General features: G+C 40.3%; 1 protein-coding gene across 3 annotated transcripts in view; it reads right to left on the minus strand.

Moving 5' to 3' along the window:
- Positions 1–22228, minus strand: part of LRP1B (LDL receptor related protein 1B) — a 778324-nt gene that overhangs the window by 241126 nt on the left and 514970 nt on the right. For all 3 annotated transcript variants that reach the window (XM_081869915.1, XM_081869916.1, XM_081869914.1), the window contains 2 exons: positions 3076–3298; positions 37–208 (listed from right to left, as the gene is read on the minus strand). In XM_081869915.1, the coding sequence (XP_081726041.1) occupies positions 37–208; positions 3076–3298 (395 nt within the window). The remainder of the gene's footprint in view (positions 1–36; positions 209–3075; positions 3299–22228) is intronic.

A 22228-nucleotide genomic window follows, 5' to 3' on the forward strand; every position in this document is an offset into this window, starting at 1 on the left:
TAGTAAAGGATAGCAGTGAAGTTGCTGGAGCCTTACCTGTTGGTTGGATTCTTGTGTGGTACACATGGATCTCTTGAGCATTTTCAAGTCTAATTAACATCTGTGTATCTGTGCCATTAAATCTGTTTATTTGTATGACACTGTAGTTATCCAAATTTGTTGCATACAAATAGTCTTCAAATACAGTCAGCCCATAAAGATGTCTAACCTGAGGGAAGAAAATATATAATTATTATCTGATCTTATCAATTTTTTCCCTAATCAAATGGCAATGCAAGGCTACACACAGAAATGAATAATGGGAGTCATATTTATAAAGTCAATATTTGTTAATGAAAAACTCATTAAGACTCAAACCACAAATGGATTCTGCTTTATTTTTACTTACACAATATAATTTTGTTTTAAATTAACTCAGAAGAGTTGTAGAGAGGTTTAGGTAAGTAAGAACATATCAGATGCCAAAGGGATTAGATCAAGCACAACAAGCTTTCTCCAACTGTGACCAATATTAAATACTTGAGCCTACATCAGGCGTTCATTAGAAGGAAATAACACAAAAGCAAGAATGATCCATGCTTCTGATGTAACTTCCTAAAGGCAGGGTAGAGCGACATGTTCAGCTAAATCATATGGACAGAAGCACATGGAATGAGAGCCAATATACCATGTGGAGACACAAGTCCACAGCCTCACTTGATTCAGATGCCATGTCGAGAGAGTGGGTATCATCCACATAATAATGACAAAACAAAACAAATTCCTTCCAGTTGTTTTGTTTTGTTTTGACTATGGCAGACCAACACGGCTACCTATCTGTAACCATAATAATGACAGTTCACAAAAAATTCCCGGATGATGCCACCCAGTGGCTTCATATAGATGTTAAAAGGCATGGGAACAAGATGGAACCCTGTGAAACCACATAGTACAAGCACCAGGAGGCTGAGTGAAAGTTCCCCAATGCTACTCACTGGAAGTAATCCTGTAGGTAAGAGTAGAAGCACCATATGAGTTCCATCTCATAAGAGCCATTCTAAAGGAATATCATGATCGTTGGTATCAGAAGTTGCTGAGAGATCCATCAGAAGCAGCATGCTGCCCCCCCTCTCCATTTAGGTCATCAACCATGGTGACCAAGACTATTTTAGTGGTAAAACAAACCCTGAACAGGTCAGAGAATCCATTTCTTCCAAGCATGCCTGAAGCTGTCCAGTCACCATCCTATCACCTTGCCCCAAAGAGGAAAAATTGTAACTTAGCAGTAATTCTTCTATACATCTGTGTCTTAGCATGGTGTCCTGAGGAATGGGTGCCTGCACACCTATAGTCAGCATCACTACCCTCCCACAAGGATGTATTAATCACCTCCTGCAACTACTCTATCAATCTATTCTGTCCAGCTTTCACAACTGATGAACTGTGGCCAAGGACACAGGAGGTAGGCCACATCCCTTCAAGCTCCTTGTCTACAATTTCAGGCCACAACAACTAAAAGGGTTTAAACAATAGAACCAGAGTGTTCTGGACACCCTCCCTGATACTGTAACTACACCACCAAGTTTGCAAGAAATCTTAATGACTTTGTCCTCAAAGTACCTTGCAAATCTGTCACAGCAGGCATCAGAGAATTTTGTTGTCCCCAACTTTACCTTTACCTAGCCTATTTCCCACCCCGAAAACCTCTGCAAGTTGCTATTTCAACTTGAAAACTCAACAATGGCAGAGAAGTAAGATTTCTTTTCTGCTATCACTGACACATGATAGGCAAGCTTGTGTGAGCCTATCTGTGTTCGGTCATACTCAGAGATTTCTGCCATCTGCTCTCCAGCCATCATCCGGCTTATTTAACTGCCTGCAGCTACCTCCTCCCCCCCCCCAAGAAAAACCCAAGGAGCTGATCAGGATCTGCAATGTCAGAGAGGATGCTTAGGAGCAACGTTGTAAATAGCTCTACTGCCATTCCACAGCAAGACAAAGGCCTTAGCAGGAGCCGGCAAAAAAATTCCCCAGAACATTCAAGCTCTGTCAGAGTCTATAAATCTCTTGGGTGGGGGTATATCATCTTAATCCTATCCCTTCCAAAAATTAGGATAACCTGGCACTGAAAAATCTACTCCAAAACTCAGGGTCTCTGTGAAAGCGAAAGGTGCTACTGCTGGGAGACTAGTGTGAGAATGTGCATAATGCAAATGCATGAGATAGATACAACAAATAAAAAAAAATCTTATGTAGAATGAAATCTAATCCTTTGACATTCCTGTTGTGATTTAAAACTGTGTCCTACTAATACTCCCTCATGGATTTCATTTGAGCCTGTTGACAGCAGTAGTTTTTGTCAGCCCACCCTGAATTTAGTTTAGATTAGTTTTTCATATGCTATCCTATATATAGATATGCCAGCTGAGTTTAAATCAGCAGGTACACAACTGGAGGTCTGAATAGGCTGACCAAAAATTGCAACTGTCACAGGCTCAAAGAACTGTACAATACAGAGTCTTCCCAAAGCAAGGACAATTCCTAATGCTTGATGATTCCTTGTATCAAGAGGCCTGCTGGAGATGTGAATTTGGCAGAGCTCAACACATGAGCTTCACTGTATGCTCACTTTGCGAATTAGTTCACACCATTAGATTATTTGAAATTACTCTGAGGAGCAAAACTGTATGGGGTCCAAGAGATGAAAAGCCACTTACTTCCATCACATACCTGGGCTGCGTATTATGCATGCTCATTTCTCACGCTACTACAGTTTTGTTTACTACAATTTAAAAACCTGCATTTCTGGGTCTTGAGTTTGACAGTTTTAGGAAGTCCATGCTGAATTGATATTGAATCACATTTTCACCATAAATGCTCAAAAAACCATGTAGAATTTAGTATACAGTGGTAGCCAGGCAGTCAACACTTGCCTCACTTATAGGCTCATGTTGTTGTTTGCTAAAAATTATGAAACAGTCTTTCTGTAAAGTCTTTCAGTGGACACAATAATTGCCATTAGGAAATGCTAAAACTATGAACATTCACAATACATGCATACACACATGTAAGTATATATGGAAACATGGTACTTACAAGTCGTCCTTTGATTATTGTGTGTCTGTTGTGTCCCTGGTAGTCAACAACTTCTACAGAGTCCAGATAGACATCTACCCAGTAAACGTATTTACTGATCAGGTCTAGAGTAAGGGCAGTAGGCTGCTCTATTTTAGATACTACTAGCCTTGTTCTGTTCATCCCATCCATGTCACATCTCTCAATTTTAGCAACATTCCCATAGTCGGTAAAGAAGAGTTTTCTGTGAAATAACATTAAGGCACATTTGAAAAATTACGCATTTTTGACAGGAAGCAAAACCACAAGGTTTATTCCCTGAAAGAAAAGTTCTCTCTCTTAAATTAGTATTTAAATATATTAACTTTTAGAAGAATAGCTGTTTCAACCTATTTTTAGAGGGGGAAATAAAGGTGCAATCCAAACTCCTCCTTCTTGCCAGTGAGGCTTTGCATCTATGGAATCAGTAGCAGAAGGTGAGAGGGGCAGCGTGAACTGGCCAAAATTGGGCCCGATGATGTTGCATGATGGCAATGGGACTGGCTTGGATCCATGCGATTCTGGGTTGGTTTAATTCCATCCCCAGCACATCCTTGGAACAAGGCCTTTCACTGGCTACAATCAGTGGGCAGCCCATTCAATGTCACTCCCACCTGCACATTTGGCAAGGCCAAAGCCAGAGTGCTGCATAAAAAACTCATGCTCGCATCAGTTTGGTAGTGGTGGCCAGCAGATGGTCAGCTCAGATGGGAATGTTCAGCAGAGGGCCACTTCCACCTAATCCAACCTCACCCACCCCCAGTCCAGAAAAAGGAGGGTGTGGATTGCACTGCAAGAGTCTTGTGGCACCTAAAGACTAAAGAAAGTATAATAGTGTAAGTTAGTGCCACAATAAAACAGCCTTTTAATATGCAAAAATACTTTTCATTGTTTTTAAACCTTGGCAGCTCATAAATTGCAATATTAATGAATATCAAAACGTTAAAAAACCCCAACCTAGTTATGGTATTCAACTTTTACTCAGAGTAGAACCATTGAAATGAAAGAACATTACTGTTAAGAGTATTAACTTCAAGGGATCTTCTCTGAGTAAAAGTTGAATACCAACCTAGGTAACAAAAATTATAACGATTCTACTTTATGTTTATAGAAGAATGACTGTTACAATCTTGAATGCTGAAAAGTTTATTCCATAATTTTTTTGGGTTAATTTTTTATACCGTCATTCCTCAAAGTAAGTGGCGGCAGTGTATATGAGGTAAATGATTTTCACGGCCTTTGAAGTAGGTTAGACTAAGAGAAAATTAGTCGCCTGAGGTCGTACAATATACTTCCTAGTTAAAGAGAGTTTTGAACTCCCACCTCCACAACCCTTTCTTATACAACAGCAATATATGTTACAAAAATGCAGAAAATAGACACATCAATGTTGTTGATAGTGGAAAATAGATAATTTGAGGCTAAATACAAAAGACAGAGAGATACAGACCAAAGCTATGCATGACTTATTTAGGCTCAACTGACAATGTTGTCCTCATGCATATTCAGAACACAAAATTTAAATTATGGCTTTGTGAATATAGTTTTCAGTAGTACAGAGCAGCAGAACAGCAAAGTAATTAAGCAGCTGGAAAAGTAAATGTGAGCTATTGACAAATAATACATGCAGAAGTAATCCAGAGTTCATGACTATCTCATCTTTCGCAAAGAGTAACATCTCACAGAAGGCACACTATTGACACATTAGTTTTATCCATTTTGAAAGAGAGAGAAAAAAACTGCTAAGCCTTGAAAAAGCTCTACTGCATTTATCTCTCAATAGATTTGACTCACTGATTCATTCAGTATAAGACTAACAAGAATCTATCAAACGTACCTCCAAAGCTTCTAAGCCTGATATTTGATTAGCAACCACTATGTTTAGTAAACACAAATCAATTTCAATTAGCCTGACAATATTTTAACAAGATTACTTTCTCATGAGACTAAATTACATTTGTAAATAGAAGACCAACTTGCCATGACTTTTAACACTATAAAGAATAATCCGATTTCGAGAGACTGAATGTTATAATATTGCTGTGCAAATCAATGAGATGATTTTCCAGTAAAGGGCTGCTAAGTACTAGAATTTGAAGAAAAGACCTGAGTTGATGATGATTAAGTATTTTTTAAGTTAGTAGGATTTAGCCAATCTAAATATTGTGTCATCCCACCAAGGGCATGATCCAGTTAAAGTTAAGTACTTGTAAATCCCATCGATTTCAGTTAGAGAGACTTAAGAATGCACTTTGCAGAATCAGACCGTAAGTCCTGTAAAGGTCAATGGTTTTCTTCAAACTGTGTTCAGAGGAACTCTGGGGTTCTTTGGAAATTTATCTGAGTTTCCACAGTTACGATCAGTAATGATGGAAAAGCTTTTCTTAAAGGCTGCTTGCTACTATTGATCTAGAGATGATGGCAATGGTGGACTTGCCAGTACTCCACATGAATGTATTATGCAATCTAGAACATGCCCCAGAATTCTCTGCAACATTCAGAGGTCTTGTTTTGTTTTGTTTTGTTTTGTTTTGTTTTGTTTTGTTTTGTTTTGTTTTGTTTTGTTTTGTTTTGTTTTGTTTTTGTTTTTGTTTTTGTTTTGTTTTGCAAATGGTCATGGATTCCCCAATAGACAAGATATTGTGAAATGATTCCTAGAGGGTAGAAATTTGACACCCATTCTCCTCCGCAGCTAACACCTGTGTTATTTGAAAGATGTATACTTATAATTACTGGAGTAAAGTGCTGCATCTATGTGGACAATTTAAGTGGTTGGAACATGTAAAACAGGTCTCAAGCACAACTTATGACTTGGACAAATCTCGAAAACAAATTTCATAGACAGACAAGGCTATAGACTAGGTTTAGCAGACATTTTCCCACTGAAGTATCACAGATGGCTGTGGTTTCATTCCGGATATGGCAAGTGGCCATGAATTTGTTAATTACTGGAAACAAATCTGGTTTACTACAGTGTTATTTATGATTGTTATTTTCTACACTTATCCCTTCCAAACTGAATAATGCAATGAAACATGAAGCAGAGGGTAGAAGAGGAAATAACAACGTAAGTTATGTTATAAAATGTGTCTCCTTTTTACTCATCAACGGCACTAAGAGCAGAATACAAAATATAAGAAAACACAGCAACAAAAATATACAACAAAAGCTACCATTTGCTAATTTTTGTTCTGTTTAGTGCTGGGCTGAACCTTTTTGGTTGACTTTTCTTTTGCCATTGAGAAGACCAAATATGGTCCTAAAGAGTCACCTGATATGAACAAGGGGTCCAGTCTTAAAACATTTTTAAAGCACACAGAGACAGAGCACTGTAAGGCTCTATACATGCAAGGTCTGAGCACCTGCTGGAGTGACTGTTCACTACACTGGCTTGGAGCCTTAGGCCACCCCATACAAAAAGGGTGAGTATAACCCCCTTGCAAATTTCTTTGAAGATTTCCCACTCCTCCTCAAATTGTCCTCCAATTTTGTTGAGGACAAATGAACACGAAAGTTATGGAGCAATTTTTAGCCCACTGTGATTTTTGTTGCTGAAATACTGCTTTTGTCAACATTAGTGACAAAGCCTCCTGCTGTCTAGCTTCTTGTGCATAGTCGGAAAAGGCTGCAATCAATACATCTTCTGAAGAACAACTGCATTGTTCATTAACTTTGTTTGCTCTCTCAATCACCTTCATTATCATCAATAGGGGTCACAAGTTCTCATTATACATTTTATGAAGCCTGAATGGATATCAATGTAACTAACAACTTATTAATAGCAACATTCCCTTTTCATATCTTGGGAAATTGCTAACAGAACGAGGCTGCAGTCCTATGTATGGTTACCTGGGAGTGACCCCTACTGAACACAGATGGACTCACTTGGAACAGTAAACATGCAAGGCTTTGTTCATCCTTGAAAGGAAATCTTTTAAATAAAAACTTCAGGATTTTTAAAAATTATTTTCAATTTTATATTTAAGTTGTTCAAAATAGCTTGGATCTTTTCATAAGAGACAGAAACAACCTGTATGTTTGTTGAATTTATGGCTACTTGCCAGAATATGCAGAATGTTTGGTGGTGATTATTTTTCTCATGCTCCACATACCATTTTAAGAAAGTACAATTTTTCCAGTTTCTGATTAAAATAAGACCTTCAGTTTAGAGACCAGATGAATTAAAGGAATATAGCAAGCTTTCACAGTAGATTTCTAAGATAGCAGGAGGTTAAATTCTGACTCTTATAGGTATTTATACACCTGCCAAGGAGCAAGTATCCTTTTCAAGCACTGAGTGGTCACAAAGGTATATACACATCAGTTAGGTTCTGGAAGAAGAGAATGAATGAATGAATGACCAGATGATAAAAAATTAAAAAGCAAAATGCAAAACTGACTGGCTGCAGCTTATTTGAAGGACTAGTTTCAGATGTCCTAGCATGCATTTTAGGAAGATGATGATGACGACAGATACCTAGCCTAACACAAAATGAAAGATCTTATCTGTGTGGGCTTTCCCTTCTGCATAGTCTAGCTTTGTTCTCACACAAGGTCTAGATCTTTTGCCCCACTATTGGATGTTAAGTGTCTAACAGTGCACTAACTACTAATATGACACAGGTAGCTAATAAAGCAAATCACATGGAAGCTTGCTATGTTGCTGAAACTTGAGGTTTGGCAGCTTTCTGTGTTCCATAATGCAAGCAGCATGGGGCCCTAGTATTCTCATGCCATAATGGCTAAACCATTCATCTTCAGTAAGGAGATTAACTGCAATCCTATACACGTTTACATGGCAGAAACTTCAATTGAGCTCTACAGAACTTACTTTTTAGTAGATGCGTATAGGATTGCACAGTAAAGACAGCATAATCCTGAAATATTGTCACATTCTGCAATGATGAAATGTATTACTGCTTCATCTGCTAATCTATCTAAATACTGTATAAATGAATGCCTTTAAACTTAAACAGTGCAATTAGTTTGAGCAGTTCTTGATATACTACAGCTACATCTTCCAGTTTCTTTCAGTTCTAAATAAAAGAGAAAAGGAAGGAAAATTGGGTTTCAGATATTTTATGAAATTGGTACTACTACCACTATTATTAGTATTATTATTTATATTAATTAAATTTCTATACCGCCCTGCCACTGAAGATCACAATATTAAAACATATAAATACACACCAAAGTAACAAACAAAAACAATACCCCCAGTTTAAAATCCATAGATTGTTGAATTAACTAAAGGCCTGGGAGAAGATGGATGCTTTTGCCTGGAGCTTAAAAATACATAATGACGGCACCAGGAAAGCCTCCTTGGGGAGAGCGTTCCATAAGCCAGGAACCACCACATAAAGGCCTGTTCTTGTGTTGCCATCCTCTGGACTTCTTGCAGAGGAGACACACAAAGAAGGGCCTCAGATGATGATCACAGCATCTGGGTCAAATGGGGAGAGGTGGTCCATGATGTCTTCTTCTTCTTCTTCTTTGGAGATCACTCATGGTCCTTGAGGTATTGCAGTCCTGACCCTGTTTAACAACAGATGCCCTCAATTTCCCTCTCATGGTACCTGACAAACAGGCTCTCTTGTTTTCACCACTAGGACCACTGAGAGATGCCTTTTCCGATTTTAAACACATAGAGCCACCACCATCCACATTCTTAAACGTTATTCTGAACACATGGGCAATTCAAATGTATAGTATCATAAAGGTGAAAGTCAGCTCTCCTTTGAGCAATTCAATAGCATTAGGAAGAACAGCTGCATGGAGGATAGGATCCGCTAAGTAAAGCTATGTTATACAACTCTAGATTTCTAATTTAATATATGTATTAAAGATTCAAGAGTTTCAAGGGATTCAAGGGATTCAAGGGAGAATTGCAGTTAGCATTAGAATAAAAAGATAGAACAATGTTGCTTAGCTAACCATTACATTCTAAAATGATTTCTCAGTGTTTTACCAATCTGAATATAGTAGTCTTCTGAATATGGATGGAGATAAACTTTTTTATGTGGTAACTGTGGGAATCCAATCATGTCATGTATCATGTTTTTGTTTTGTTTTTCATGTGCACATGGATGGAAATACTTTGCATACTGTGGAGTTAATGACAATAACCCAGAGTTTTCTCCAACCTGCTGTCCTCCAGATGTTTTGGTCCAGAGTTCCCATCATATGGGCCAATGGAAATGCAGCCTGGGACCAATGTAAAATGTGGTCCTAAATATTCAGAAGGCATTAAATGGTTGAAGGCTGCTCTAAAAGGTTTAATTATGCGGAAGCATTTTTCCTCCTGGAACTAGGAACATAGAATACATATGGAAATCTGCCTTGGGTGACAGGGGGGGAGAGATGTTTAAAAGTAAAGAGAAGACGAGGGTACATATTATATACGTACCGGTATATATGTTCAACCTAGTCAAAATATTTAAAAGCTGACAAAATTAATTAGTGATTTATAACAAAGCTAACCCCTTCCTCGTGTTGATATTGGTATCTCTCCATTTTTAGCAAGTGCGGTAATGCCAGCATTACTAGCAGATGAAGAAACAGCCGTGCCATTAGTATACACTGCCTATTCACAGCAGAAACAGTTAAAATATTTATCCTGCAATCCATGGGGAAAGATCCAGGATTTAGAGAAACGAAAGTTTTGTAAAAAAAATTAATTATTTCCTTACAAAACCCCCACACCGTTATAAAAACATTACAGTTGGGGGTGGAGGTAGAGTTCTACCTAGGCATACTATAATGTGGGAGAAATGTTGGTGAGGAGGCAGCAGTCACAGGAGCAACATGGGTTTAGAAGGAAGAACACAATTCAAAGTGTTGGTGCTGACCTTTAAAGCCCTAAACAGCCTCAGTCCAGTATATCTGAAGGAGCGTCTCCACCCACATTGTTCTACCCGGACACTGAGGTCCAGTGCCGAGGGCCTTCCGGCGGTTCCCTCACTGCGAGAAGCAAAGCTACAGGGAACCAGGCAGAGGGCCTTCTCGGTAGTGGCACCCAACCTGTGGAACACCCTCCCACCAGATGTCAAAGAAATAAACAACTACCAGACTTTTAGAAGACATCTGAAGGCAGCCCTGTTTAGGGAAGCTTTTAATGTTTGATGCATTACTGTATTTTAATATTTTGTTGGAAGCCGCCCAGAGTGGCTGGGGAAGCCCAGCCAGATGGGCGGGGTATAAATAATAAATTATTGTTGTTGTTGTTGTTGTTGTCGTCTCAGCATGGGAATCACAGCAGCAAGCAACAAGGAACTCCTCCAGTGGCGAGGGAGGGAACTAAGCTCCATCCAGGAGCAGGTGTTGAGGGGAGAGAGAATGATGAGGAAAGTCTCGACCCTCCTATGCTAGGACACGGAGACTCACCAAGACCTCTCTGAAGGAAAGATAAGGTTTTGAGGCTCTGAAAGCACTCATAAATTGGCTGCTGCCATCCAGGGGAAACTGCAAAATAAGATAGATGCCAGAGTGCCCTTCTCATGTGTATTCTGACAAGTTGCTTCAAAAGCATTCACAGAGTTTCTCTCTCAGATACCTTTTTCCCAATTTTCCAAAAAATGAAGACACGCTGCTACACTTGAGCACAAGAGATGCCAACAAACCTCAGTAGGTTTGGACCCTGATTTCTCACTTAAAGAAAGGTGCAAGCATTTAGATGAATTCTGGCATAACCCTCATGAGCTACCCACAGACAGAAGAGAGCAGGCAATAGTCTCTCTTGCCTGTGGGCATGCAGAACTAGCAAAAGCAGCTGAGGATCACAGAGCCTTGCCATCATGGTGCAGGAGGATTATCTTGGCTGTGTGAATGATTTCAGGCATCTAAAGATCATGGAACTTTGCAAGCTTCTACAGTTTCCAGCTTTTAAAGGCAAACCTGCCTAATTTGCACTCCTTGTGGCAAAACAAGAACCGAAGCACATCAATCTTCCAAAATTTGCACTTCTCTAAATTTTGCAAGACATATCCTAAAGTAATGTATGCATAAACATGCATATATTTAGTGAAAATGAGGTACAAAATGCATCATCTTAGGGGACACTGCTTTGTAAAAAAGTGTGCATGAGGCAGAATTGCATAGAATCATCCCTGCATTGCAGAGGTTGGACTAGATAATCCCTGAGTTATCCTCCAAGTCTATGATTCTACGTTAAGAGAAATTAGCACTAACATGCTAATTACTTTTCATTATTTCTCTCTCTCTCTCTCTCTCTCTCTCTCTCTCTCTCTCTCACACACACACACACACACACACACACACACACACAAAGGGAGGGAGGGAGGCATTCTTGGAAGCAGGCCTCTGGGCTCTTGCTCTAATTCTTTTTTTTAGTATATAGCAGTATCCCTGGTAACGGGGTTAAGTTTAATTAATGTCATTTCTTTTTCCATTTAAACCAGGTAAAGATCAATAGATGTGATTAATACTTTTCATGGTTGCAAAGTTTTAATGTAAATTAGTGCAAATTTTATTAATGTGTACCTAGAAGCTAATTTGGAAGTAATAGTATTACAATTCAATATTCTGCCTTGCTGGCTTGCAAACACATTTCTTTCTGCCTTCTCCTTTTGCTTCTGTCTTAAGTAACAGAAAAGAATCAGTCAGGCTTGAAAAAAAGATCTGGCAGAAACCAAATGATCCATTATATATCTAGGAAATAGTAAGGCTCTACCAGTCAGTCTGACAGCTCTTGTTAGAAAACTACAGAACAATCTGCAATAACATTGTCTACATGAGCCAAATGATTGTTAAGGCTTAAATAATTTCACTTTGAAATGAATTAGTATACACCCAATCTGATCATAAGCCATTTAAATGAAGGGCTTTATTTAGCCACAGAATAAGGGCAACACCAGGCAATAATTAGGCTTGCTTCTTGTACAGCATTAGCCAGTAGAGGTCCAGATATCTGCCTGATGTGTTCCCCTAGCTCTGACCTGGAGAAAGATCCAGTTTAAACTATGCTATCATTCAGAGCTTATCCACACTTACTTTTCCTCTGCTCTTTCCAGGCATGGTCTCTGTTTTATACCTTCATGTCTGAACACCCTTTCTTTTGCTCCACAGCTTTCCCCACAAAAACCCACTCTTTAAAGCTCAAGTGGGGCAAATGGCAACTTGCAGAAAACCTGAACTGACATTTGCTCTGATTGAGTGGTAAAAAATGGGTTTTCACAGGGAAAGCTTATGGGGGAAAATATATATACAGTATATAAAATACACACGTGGACAGGAAGCTTTTAAGCAATTGTGGATAAGCCTCAGTCTTTTCTGTCTCCTAGAATGCCTTACCATAGGATTAAATAATACACAATCTATCATAAGAGCCTGCTGGATCAGGCCAATAAACCATCTGCTCCAGCATCCTGTTCTCACAGTGGCCAATCAGATACCTGTGGGCATAGGAGCCAACTCCTAGGGGCTGAGGTTCCTCCCCCCCCCCCCATTAAAATATTTGAGGGGGCCAGCTCCCTCCCCCCCAAAAAACACAGGCACTGCAATTCAAATGGTATGTGTGCACCGCGTCTTGTGGTTGATTATACAGGGTGGGGATTACCTGCCCCTCCCCCCATATCTTATTCAAGTTGGCATCCTTGCCTGTGGGACTCTTCCCTCTGGCTGTTTCCAGCAACTATCACTTCATTCATTGGCTGAGCAGAATACTGGCATATACAATTGGAGAGAAGAGCGTCTCCACATTTTGCCTTATATTTCAGATTCTGTAACTGGGAATCTGGGGCAGCTGGTGGCCTAAATAGAACAGGGTTTGGGTTTTTTAAGGATAACACGCAGAGGAGAGAAACCATGGACTCGTAATCTTTGAGATCCTTGGAAGAAAGATGGAGTATAAATGTAATAATATTAATAAATATATTTTCCTATATGTCTCATCTCCTTACCAGTCCCATGCACATTTTGTGATTTTCCTCCTGATACTGTAACCTGCACTTACTCAACATTTGACCAAATTTCCCCCCTGCCAAAAAATGGGGTGGAATTCACTTCACAAACCCTGTCAGCTGAAGCCCTGCACAAGGACTTCTGTTTACACCATAGGGCTTTCACCCTCTCATCCCGCTGCCCCACAATTGGCTTGGTGTGTGTGTGTGTGTGTGTGTGTGTGTGAGAGAGAGAGAGAGAGAGAGAGAAAAGAACACACAGAACAATGTTGGGGGGGAGATCATTTCCGTCTGGCAAACAGCAATGCTTGCGTAGACAGAACATTGGTAACAATGAGGCATTGAATTCTACCTATTTTATACGTTTTAAACATTTTCCTTAACCTAACACAACAAATAATTCGGTTTGTCACAGTACAAATGGAGAAATATTTTCCCTGAAGCCATCACATCATTAGAGAGAAGAAAAATACACACCTCTTGTCAACTTCACAAAGCCACTCATCACACATTGAAAATAAACTGCTTCTTATCCTTTCCATCCCGAGTGTGGCACAAACTATCCTCAAACTTTCTACTCTGACACTGTCAAGTTTTGAATCAGTCCACTGAACCATTTTTTAACTATAAGCTATAGAAAATCTGCCCCCTGGTTTCTCATTATAATGGCAGGATGTGATTCAGCTGACTCATTCTTAACACTGGGCCACAACTGTGACCCTATAATTCAGGTTGTTTTTGTGTTACTTTTAGAACTTTCTCATATAAACTCTTCAAAAATTGTCAATTTTGTTGGAGGTAAATAGATTCACCTATGACTTTCTGGATTCACAGTGGTAACCTATAGGCCAAAAGGTTTCATATCCCATTACTAATCCTCTGAGTCAGAATCCAGTCACTGGTTGAAGACTTTCTTTTTGATAGCCTTAGGTTTTATATGTGTGTGTGTGTGTCTCACAAAGCCTAACACCATGCCTCTCAGCAACAGAATAGGATCATTAAAGAGCTTTTTCAAATGCCTCTGATATGAATGTGGAAAAATCAGTTGGTTGCTATGATTTTTTTTTACTTTATTAGTTTTTTTATTGCTTTTACACAATGAAGCACTATTAAACTTCTGCTATGAGTGAATGAAAATAGGATTCTTTGTTTTGGAGAGAGAAAAATACATTTTCCCCAAGAATGAGTCACCCATTTAATTATGCAGCAAGAGAGGGCAAATTACCTTATTCCTGCATAGTACAAGCTGAAGTATCAAAATGGCCTGGAAGCTATAAAGATATTTAGGTAATCAAAAGCTTGGATATGTGGCTGCTGATGGCGTAAGGGTGATCAGAGTACAGTCACACAAGTGTTATTTCCACCATGTCTTTTCCTACTTGTTCAAATCCTGGGTGCAGGAGTTGCTTAATGCATTTTGAGAAATGTGTTTTGCATGGAAGTCCATCACACACAAAAAACAAATGCAACCCCTCTCCAAAAATCAACACCTATAGCAAAAAGAAGAAGAAGAAGAAGAAGAAGAAGAAGAAGAAGAAGAAGAAGAAGAAATTGTTTGAATTCACACTTAGGCTATGATTTAAAGCCTTGCAACTACATTGTTTAAGTGGGTTGAGAAGGATGTGAAATAGTGGTCAGTGTCTTACCCACCACCATAGGGGGTTGGTCCAGCCCCGCTGCTGCTACAATGCTACAAAAGATAAAATATGATGATATATAAAAATGCACCATGTGAAAAACACTGTATTGTCTAAGCTACTGCTCGTGTCAGGGTCATGACTAGGGATGCAAGAGCAGTGGTGGCTGCTGTTCATTGGGGCTGGTAGGGAAGAAGGCTAAGAGACCAACAGCAGGTAGAGACAGAGTCAATGCAAGAGAAAAACAGCTAATTCTAGTTTTTTGGGTTTTTCCTCCATCCTCCTTGATGACACAAGGGCAATACCAAACTGAAACAGGAAGAAGTTCAACTGGCTTTAAGACGGCAGGCAGGGAGATGGGGGGCTGAGTGAGACTATGGTTGGCTAGGCAGTGCATCAGCTTCCACTGTGGAAGAGGAAATCATATAAAAGAAGTGAAATCTGTCTACCCCTAATCTTAAGGCATCTCTTCTTTCAAACTCAATCCCTTGGCCAACTGCTGAAAAATGTTGGTGAGATGCATCATTCTGAAAGCCAACTATCTTTCATTTCTATATATTTTTGTTAACATGCTATACATATTAGATGTCTATCTTTTAATGAACACATTGTCCCATTTATTACTCTTCAATGAAGTAATGATGAAAATTATTTCAAATGTTGATTGTATCACAAAATTTATTCTCTTACTTCTGTAATTGAGCCACAAAAAGTAGTTGCTGATAAATAATTTTCCATGGCTACCAAAATGCTAAATACCAGGTCAAGTTTGTGGTCTTGCTTTATTAAGTTTATCATTTATTTATTGCTTTCTTCCCTTGATGAAACTGCATTAAAAAGCAGGCTTTGTTCAGTACACCTCAAAACCGAAATGCTTTTTTGTACATATTTGAAGCTATCACATAACAAAGCCTCTCCTCCTTCCGGAGGGGAGGGGTTGTGACCGTTCGGCCCCCTGCCCTCTCACCATCGCTGGTGCACCACGCCCCCTTTTGGGTATTCCGTTAAAGGAATCCGGTGGTCGTGGTTCCTGTCCGATGCCTTGTGTGGCGGGGGGGCATGGCACGACCCTCGGTGACATCAGGGGAGAGCTTATAGTTGTATTTGCATCAACAGGCTCCCCCTACTGGTGGTTAACCCCTCAGCAGACTCACCCCTCTCCGAGTGGGTGGAGTCAAATTGTCCGTGGTCCAATGCCTAAGCCAATACCTTCTCACATGCTGTAATCAATAAAGTTGTGGCCTTTTCTTGCCCATTAACCTAATATACTGTGTCCACGTGTCTTCATTCCCCAAGTGGGGATTGGGTCCTCAAATCACAACTTGATAATTTTAAACTTAGCACGCCAGTTAGTGCAGACAGAACCTTACTCTTTAATGCAAGACAACGTTCACATGCAACCCTTTGTGTGCATAGGTGGGCGTGGAAAAGAAAGAAGATGCAAACTCAGTCCAAAATAAAGCAAACAATTTGGACCGCAATGTGTGGTGGAAGAGCAAATCTCTAAATCTGCTGTTTTTGAGCTGACACCTTGGGTGGTGCATCAGCACTAGAATAACAGGGCACAAATGATACAATCACAATAAGAGTAGTGCGGAAGGATGAAGAGTGCTGTAGCTGGTGCTGAACATTTCACAACAGGAATAACATGGGAGAAGATACACAAGGGCTGAACACCCTGAACACAGATACAAGCTGTCTCTACATGTGCACAAGGTTTATGTGAAAGACTGTGCAGCTCAACTCAGACAATACATTCATTGAATGCTACATGTAACTATGAGTTTGCAGCTGAACTATTTGTGTGCAGTTGTTGAATGTTACATGAGAACACACACACACAGCAATGGAGACTGTGGCACCACCAACTGTGGCCTATTAGGTTTGAGATCACAGTATTATTGCTGCTAGTGTTGCTATATTGGCACCGGCAATGTATCACACTGTCAGTAACACAGGTAACTGAGACAGGTTGCCAAGCCCATTCAAAGAGATGGGACCAACATATTTAAACGATACAAGGTTTGTAGTCTGGATACAGTCAGTCAGGGCATCTTCTGCTCAAAAAGAAGGGAGAGTAGCCTGATTCCTCACCTCTTAAACTAGTATGCTGAATGCTTGAAAATCAGTTGTGCTAACTGAGCCTTTCCTCTCTTTTCATTTAATCAAGTGAATAAGGATTTGGGAAGCCATATTCATGTGATGGTTTAAACTGTCACATATTTTACTGGGTTGTTTAAAGCTTTCTTCATATTGTGACAGACCTTGCCATTGCCTTTCCATCTTAATGTTGCAGCTTTCAGTGGGAAAGCGGCTAGTTATCTGCGAAAGCTCTCACATGAAAATATTAACATTCATCACGAACAGGTTGTTAAGGAACCTGAGTTCATTCTCAAAAGTATCTCATGGTACCACTCCCACTCATTCATATAGCAGACAGAAGTAGTCAATGAAAATTGGCTGGAGCATGGGTTGGCAAACTAAGGACTGCAGGCCGGATGAGGCCCAATGGCCTTCAGGATACGGCCCATGGACGGTCCGGGAATAGCTGTGTGGATTGCCAGCACACACATTCTTTTCCTCTCCCTCCCTTTCCCTCACATGGCAACAGTGGTGCCGCCTCCTCCCTCCCTCCTCCTGGCTTCTCCCCACCCTACCTAGAGGAGGAAGTGGGCTGGGCTTTGTTGGTGCCATCAGTAGCAGCGCTCGAGCGACCGCCATTTTAAGCATCTCCTCTATGGAGCCCTTTCACACACCACTCATTGTCCCGCCACCACCAGCCCCTGCCGCTCGCAAGACACAGGGCTGGAGTAAGTGGTATTAAGACTATACTCTACGGGCATAGTTGTCCTGCACAAGATTAGACAAGTAATTTTGTCTTGTATCTTCATTTTTAAAGATGAGAAGAAAACAGACTTAAGCTTAGTTTATAAACATAAATAAGGCTTAGCAGATCAGAGGTGAAATATGGTCCCCAGACTGATAGATGGCCCACTCATTCACCAGTATATTTGGACAAATGTGCTTTAAAAAAATAATGACATTTTGAGAAGCCTGAGTCATTGAATCCTTGGTGTTTTAACTTAAATTATTTCAAATACATTTTATTTCATAAAATCAACAATTCTGAATTATCACTGCTATTTGTGAGTTGTCTTTATTCTACTAACATTACCTTGAAGGTATGCATAATGAACAGGAGCTTTCTCCACACCCATAATACATTTTATTAATATAAAAATAAATTATAAAAAACATTATTTTGCCTTGATATTTTATGACCTATACTAGACTAAATGTCAGCAAAAGTTGGCATTTGAAAGCCTGTCTCATCCATCTTTTTCAGAAAATGCTACAATAAACATCATTATAAAGGATTATGTTAAACTAATCACAAATCTGAAATTTGCCAGTGCTTCGAATGTCATATGCAGAATGGGAACACACATAAGGCCACACACAGAAGCACAGATTTTTATCAAAAGTTTGTGACCCTGGTTAATTGTTATTTTTAAGTGATAAGTGATGAAAGCACTTCCAATTTGGCATTTGGAACACAGGTAAAATTCTTGTTGGTCTTGCAGAACCATATCATCTTAATCAATATGCCTTCATTCGGTATTATTCTTTACAACATTTCACAACCATGAAGATGTGTAAGGATTGCCCCCCCCTTCTACTGGTGGACCTTCCTCTAAAAACCTAATTCAACATTTCATTCATGCAATATTATGCTGGTACTTGGGTTAAAATGCCCCCATGAAGACATCCTTAGTTGCAATATCCCCCATCATTTCATCCTGAAACAGCTTCATGTGATCAAAGCTACTCTGTACAGAACTACAGAGTGCAGCCACTGATAATTTTTGTTATAACACATGCAAGGGTGGGACTGGGTTGTAGCAAAGTTAAGGGTAATCTTGCATGGGATGTGGGACTCTTGAGCACACGATGAAACCCACTAATCACATTTGCATTACAACCCTGTATACATACATATACATACATGCTAGTATACATATACATACATACATACATACATACATACATACATACATACTGCACATACATTCTGCTATGAATCTGCTGCTTTAAAAATATTGTTATAGGGTTAAGGGGTGGTTTGCATGAGGTCATCAGGTGCCCTCCATGCCTGTGGTTTTATATCGGTATGATAGGAGTGTGTAATAGAAGAAACTGCAGAAAAGGGCAGCCTGGCCACCATTTTTATCCACCACAATTCCTCATACCTAGTGCTATCTGGGGTCATACTTAGCATAAATGATGGCAAAACAGCAACAACACGGTAGGGAATATTTGGAGAAAATTCCCCAAGGTGGCTTCTTTTTTCCTAGAGTTGTGAGAAAAATAAAAATATTGGATAGTGTATGGGGGAGGGATTAGAAATTCCAGCTCAGTTTTAATTTGACTATTAACCAAGAGTTATGTCAGATGTACTCGCAAAGCTACTGGCTTTTCCTTTTGCTAGCTGTGAACAATGGTTTTTTTGCATATAAAATAGGATTTGATAATTAACTCCTTCTTGATATTCTCTCCCATTTTACCTTGCAGGGGGGTAATGTATAGATGTTCCTATTTATCATTATCTTCTATTTATACATTGGAGTATGATAAAAATCATGAAATATACATATTATTGTGCTTCAGCTGAAACCATACCTGGCTGGGCAAATATGCATTGGTATTAATGCAATTATGGTTTAGGTTTGTTTGTGAATTCTTTGATAAATTAAGAGTTTAGCAAACTTAATAAGACCATCTATATCCAGGGAATATGAAATATGCATTTCTTGAGACACATTTATTAAGCTATAATAAATGCAATCAGTGGCAGTTGCTGGCCATGCAGATGATGAAACATACTGTCAGAGCTGCCCGAGGTCCCAGCTCACAAAGGACCAACGCCAGTTCGTTGTTATATACAAAAGTCTTTATTGAAGTTCAGTTTCAATTTCAAAGCCGTGGCACGCAGCTCTACGTCTCAACTCTAGACCGCTGAAGCTCCGTCTGAATCTCCTCCCCCCAGACACCAGTTTAAGACTCTAGCCTTGCTCCACCTCTTCCTTTGCTCTTTCCTCCTCTGGGTCCGTCTGTCCGCTGGGGTCTTGCCCTTTCTAGACTCTTCTGACGCTGAGTCCCCTGAGTCTTCCCCCTGCCTCCGGCGGGCTTTAGGACCTGGTTCCCAATCCGGGTTTTCTGCTGTCCCGCGCACCTGTACATTTGAACTTGGCGCGCGCGCCCAGCCGGCAACCTTTCTCCTGACCGTTACACTGCTCCTGTCACTGCTTCCCCCTTCGGGGGGGCTAGCTGGACCTGACTTCCCCTCCATTCCCTCACTCTCTGATAGAGGCGTGGTCAGCCCGGACTCATCTCCTCTCCCTACTGGAGGAGACGCTGGTCCTGATGCATGGGACTCTTCCCCCCCACTACGCTCTGGTGGGGGAACTGGTCCTGATCTCCCGCTGCTGCTTTGGGAGTCCCCGCTGGCCCCTTGCTTCTGGTGCGTCCCCCCTGGGACCCCCCTTGCCCTGGCCATCGGCGCCCCCCTCTGGGAATCTTCTGAATCGCTGGAGAAGCTCATGGAATCTCTCGGGCCACTGTCATACTCCCCTACGCTGCCCTCAGATTCTTCCCCTTCGCTCTCCGTTTCCTCTCTCCCCTGTGCCTCTGCTCCTGAGCCCCTGCCACATACGTTTACCAACGATTTTGCTGTCAAATCTAGTCCCTTTTTACGTCCACAGGTGAACATTTATATGAATTGGTCATGACATTTGTGAAATAGTTTTATATAATTGTCCAAAGGGTTATTTGTGCAATCAAGATTTACTATAAGCATAGCCTGAGAGTTGGTCACCAGCAGTGACTGACATTCATGCCATAATTCATTTGTACATGTCTGTGTCTCTTCATCTGAAAAATAAAAATTCCCATTTCTACCTGTCAGTTACTGAGAGATTTTTATAATCACCTAAAGAAATTACTGCTTGCATGATTTTTTTTCAATATGTCTATTACAGAAGTAAGGCAAATATGCTCACATGTGATTCACTGACACTGGTTGTGGGCTAAATATTTTCCCATCTAGTTTGAATCCTGACTGACAGCTCATGTTAGAATAGTAACCTAATTAAAGCTTCCCCTTCAAATTCTTTAAAACATCCTCAGAATTGGTTTGAATGCACACATACAAATAGCATATGCACACCATACAGATGTCATAGCAGTCATGCAATCTTGAGCTGCCCTGGACCCAATGGCCTCAGTGTGGATATACATCCTCCCGAACCAGCATTCTGAAAACTTCAAAAGCAACTCTCAGACTGCCCATGTCAATTCTGGAAGGAAACTTAGAGATAGCAGTGTGGATGATACCGAAGAAGAAGAAGAAGAAGAAGAAGAGGAGGAGGAGGAGGAGGAGGAGGAGGAGGAGGAGGAGGAGGAGGAGTTTGGATTTGATATCCCGCTTTATCACTACCCTAAGGAGTCTCAAAGCTGCTAAAAATCTCCTTTCCCTTCCTCCCCCACAACACTCTGTGAGGTGAGTGGGGCTGAGAGACTTCAGAGAAGTGTGACTTGCCCAAGGTCACCATGCAGCTGCATGTGGAGAAGCAGGGAATCGAACCCAGTTCACCAGATTACGAGTCCGCTGCTCTTAACCACTACACTACACTGACTCTCCACAGTCTGTCCCACCCACCCAATGCATGATTTGAACTCAGTTGGCTAGGAAGCCTGAAGAGGGAGATAGAATTGCTATAAAACACAGCAACTGCCTCTGCCCAACCCTCAGGCACACTCTAGTGCTGAGCTGAGTAGCCAGTTAGTCTCTCCCAACTTTGTCTAACTCTTTCCAATTCTCCACCCCATTTGAGTAAAACATGCCCTATCAGTATTTTAATCTACAGAAGGAACAAACATTATTCAAAATGCCAAGATCATTATGGAATCAACATATTTAATGAGAAAAGTATCCTTTCAACACCAGAGTAATAGTGAAGATAAAATGGCTGAGAGAAAACATCCAATGCAATTGTCTTGCTCTACATGCTTGCAGTATTGCTAAATTGAATGAAATCTTTCCATGGGGGACTGGATCTTACAAAGATGGATGGGTGTGTGAAGGGAGCCCCAGTATAAACATTAAATGGAATTCCATTTTTTGTCAGCTGAAGCACAACTGGAAATAGCCCACCACTGGAAGTATTTTGCAACATTTATCATACAAGTTTGGTAGCCCAAGGTGTGGCATATTGCATTAGTAGAAAAACAAACTCAGTGTTGTTGGGTTAATGAGGTGAAACAAAGAAGCACAACTTTCTAGGTACCAGGTATATGGCAAGTCAAGGTGGTGTTGTGAAATACCCAGATCCTTATAAAACATTTTGGTCGGGCTTACTACCAAGATACCGGTTATCTTGCAACATAAAGCAAATGTGCCTGTTAGGTTAAAGTTCTGCTCTGGTTTTGTGAAGTTGCTTGTGTAATATGGAATTGTACTTAATGTCTGGAAAGCTTTTTAAAATAAAGAGTAACTATTGCAAACAACAACAACAATGGCAG

The sequence above is a fragment of the Podarcis erhardii genome (genome assembly GCF_964252035.2).
Source record: "Podarcis erhardii genome assembly, chromosome: 1".
Taxonomy (NCBI): Eukaryota; Metazoa; Chordata; class Lepidosauria; order Squamata; family Lacertidae; genus Podarcis; species Podarcis erhardii.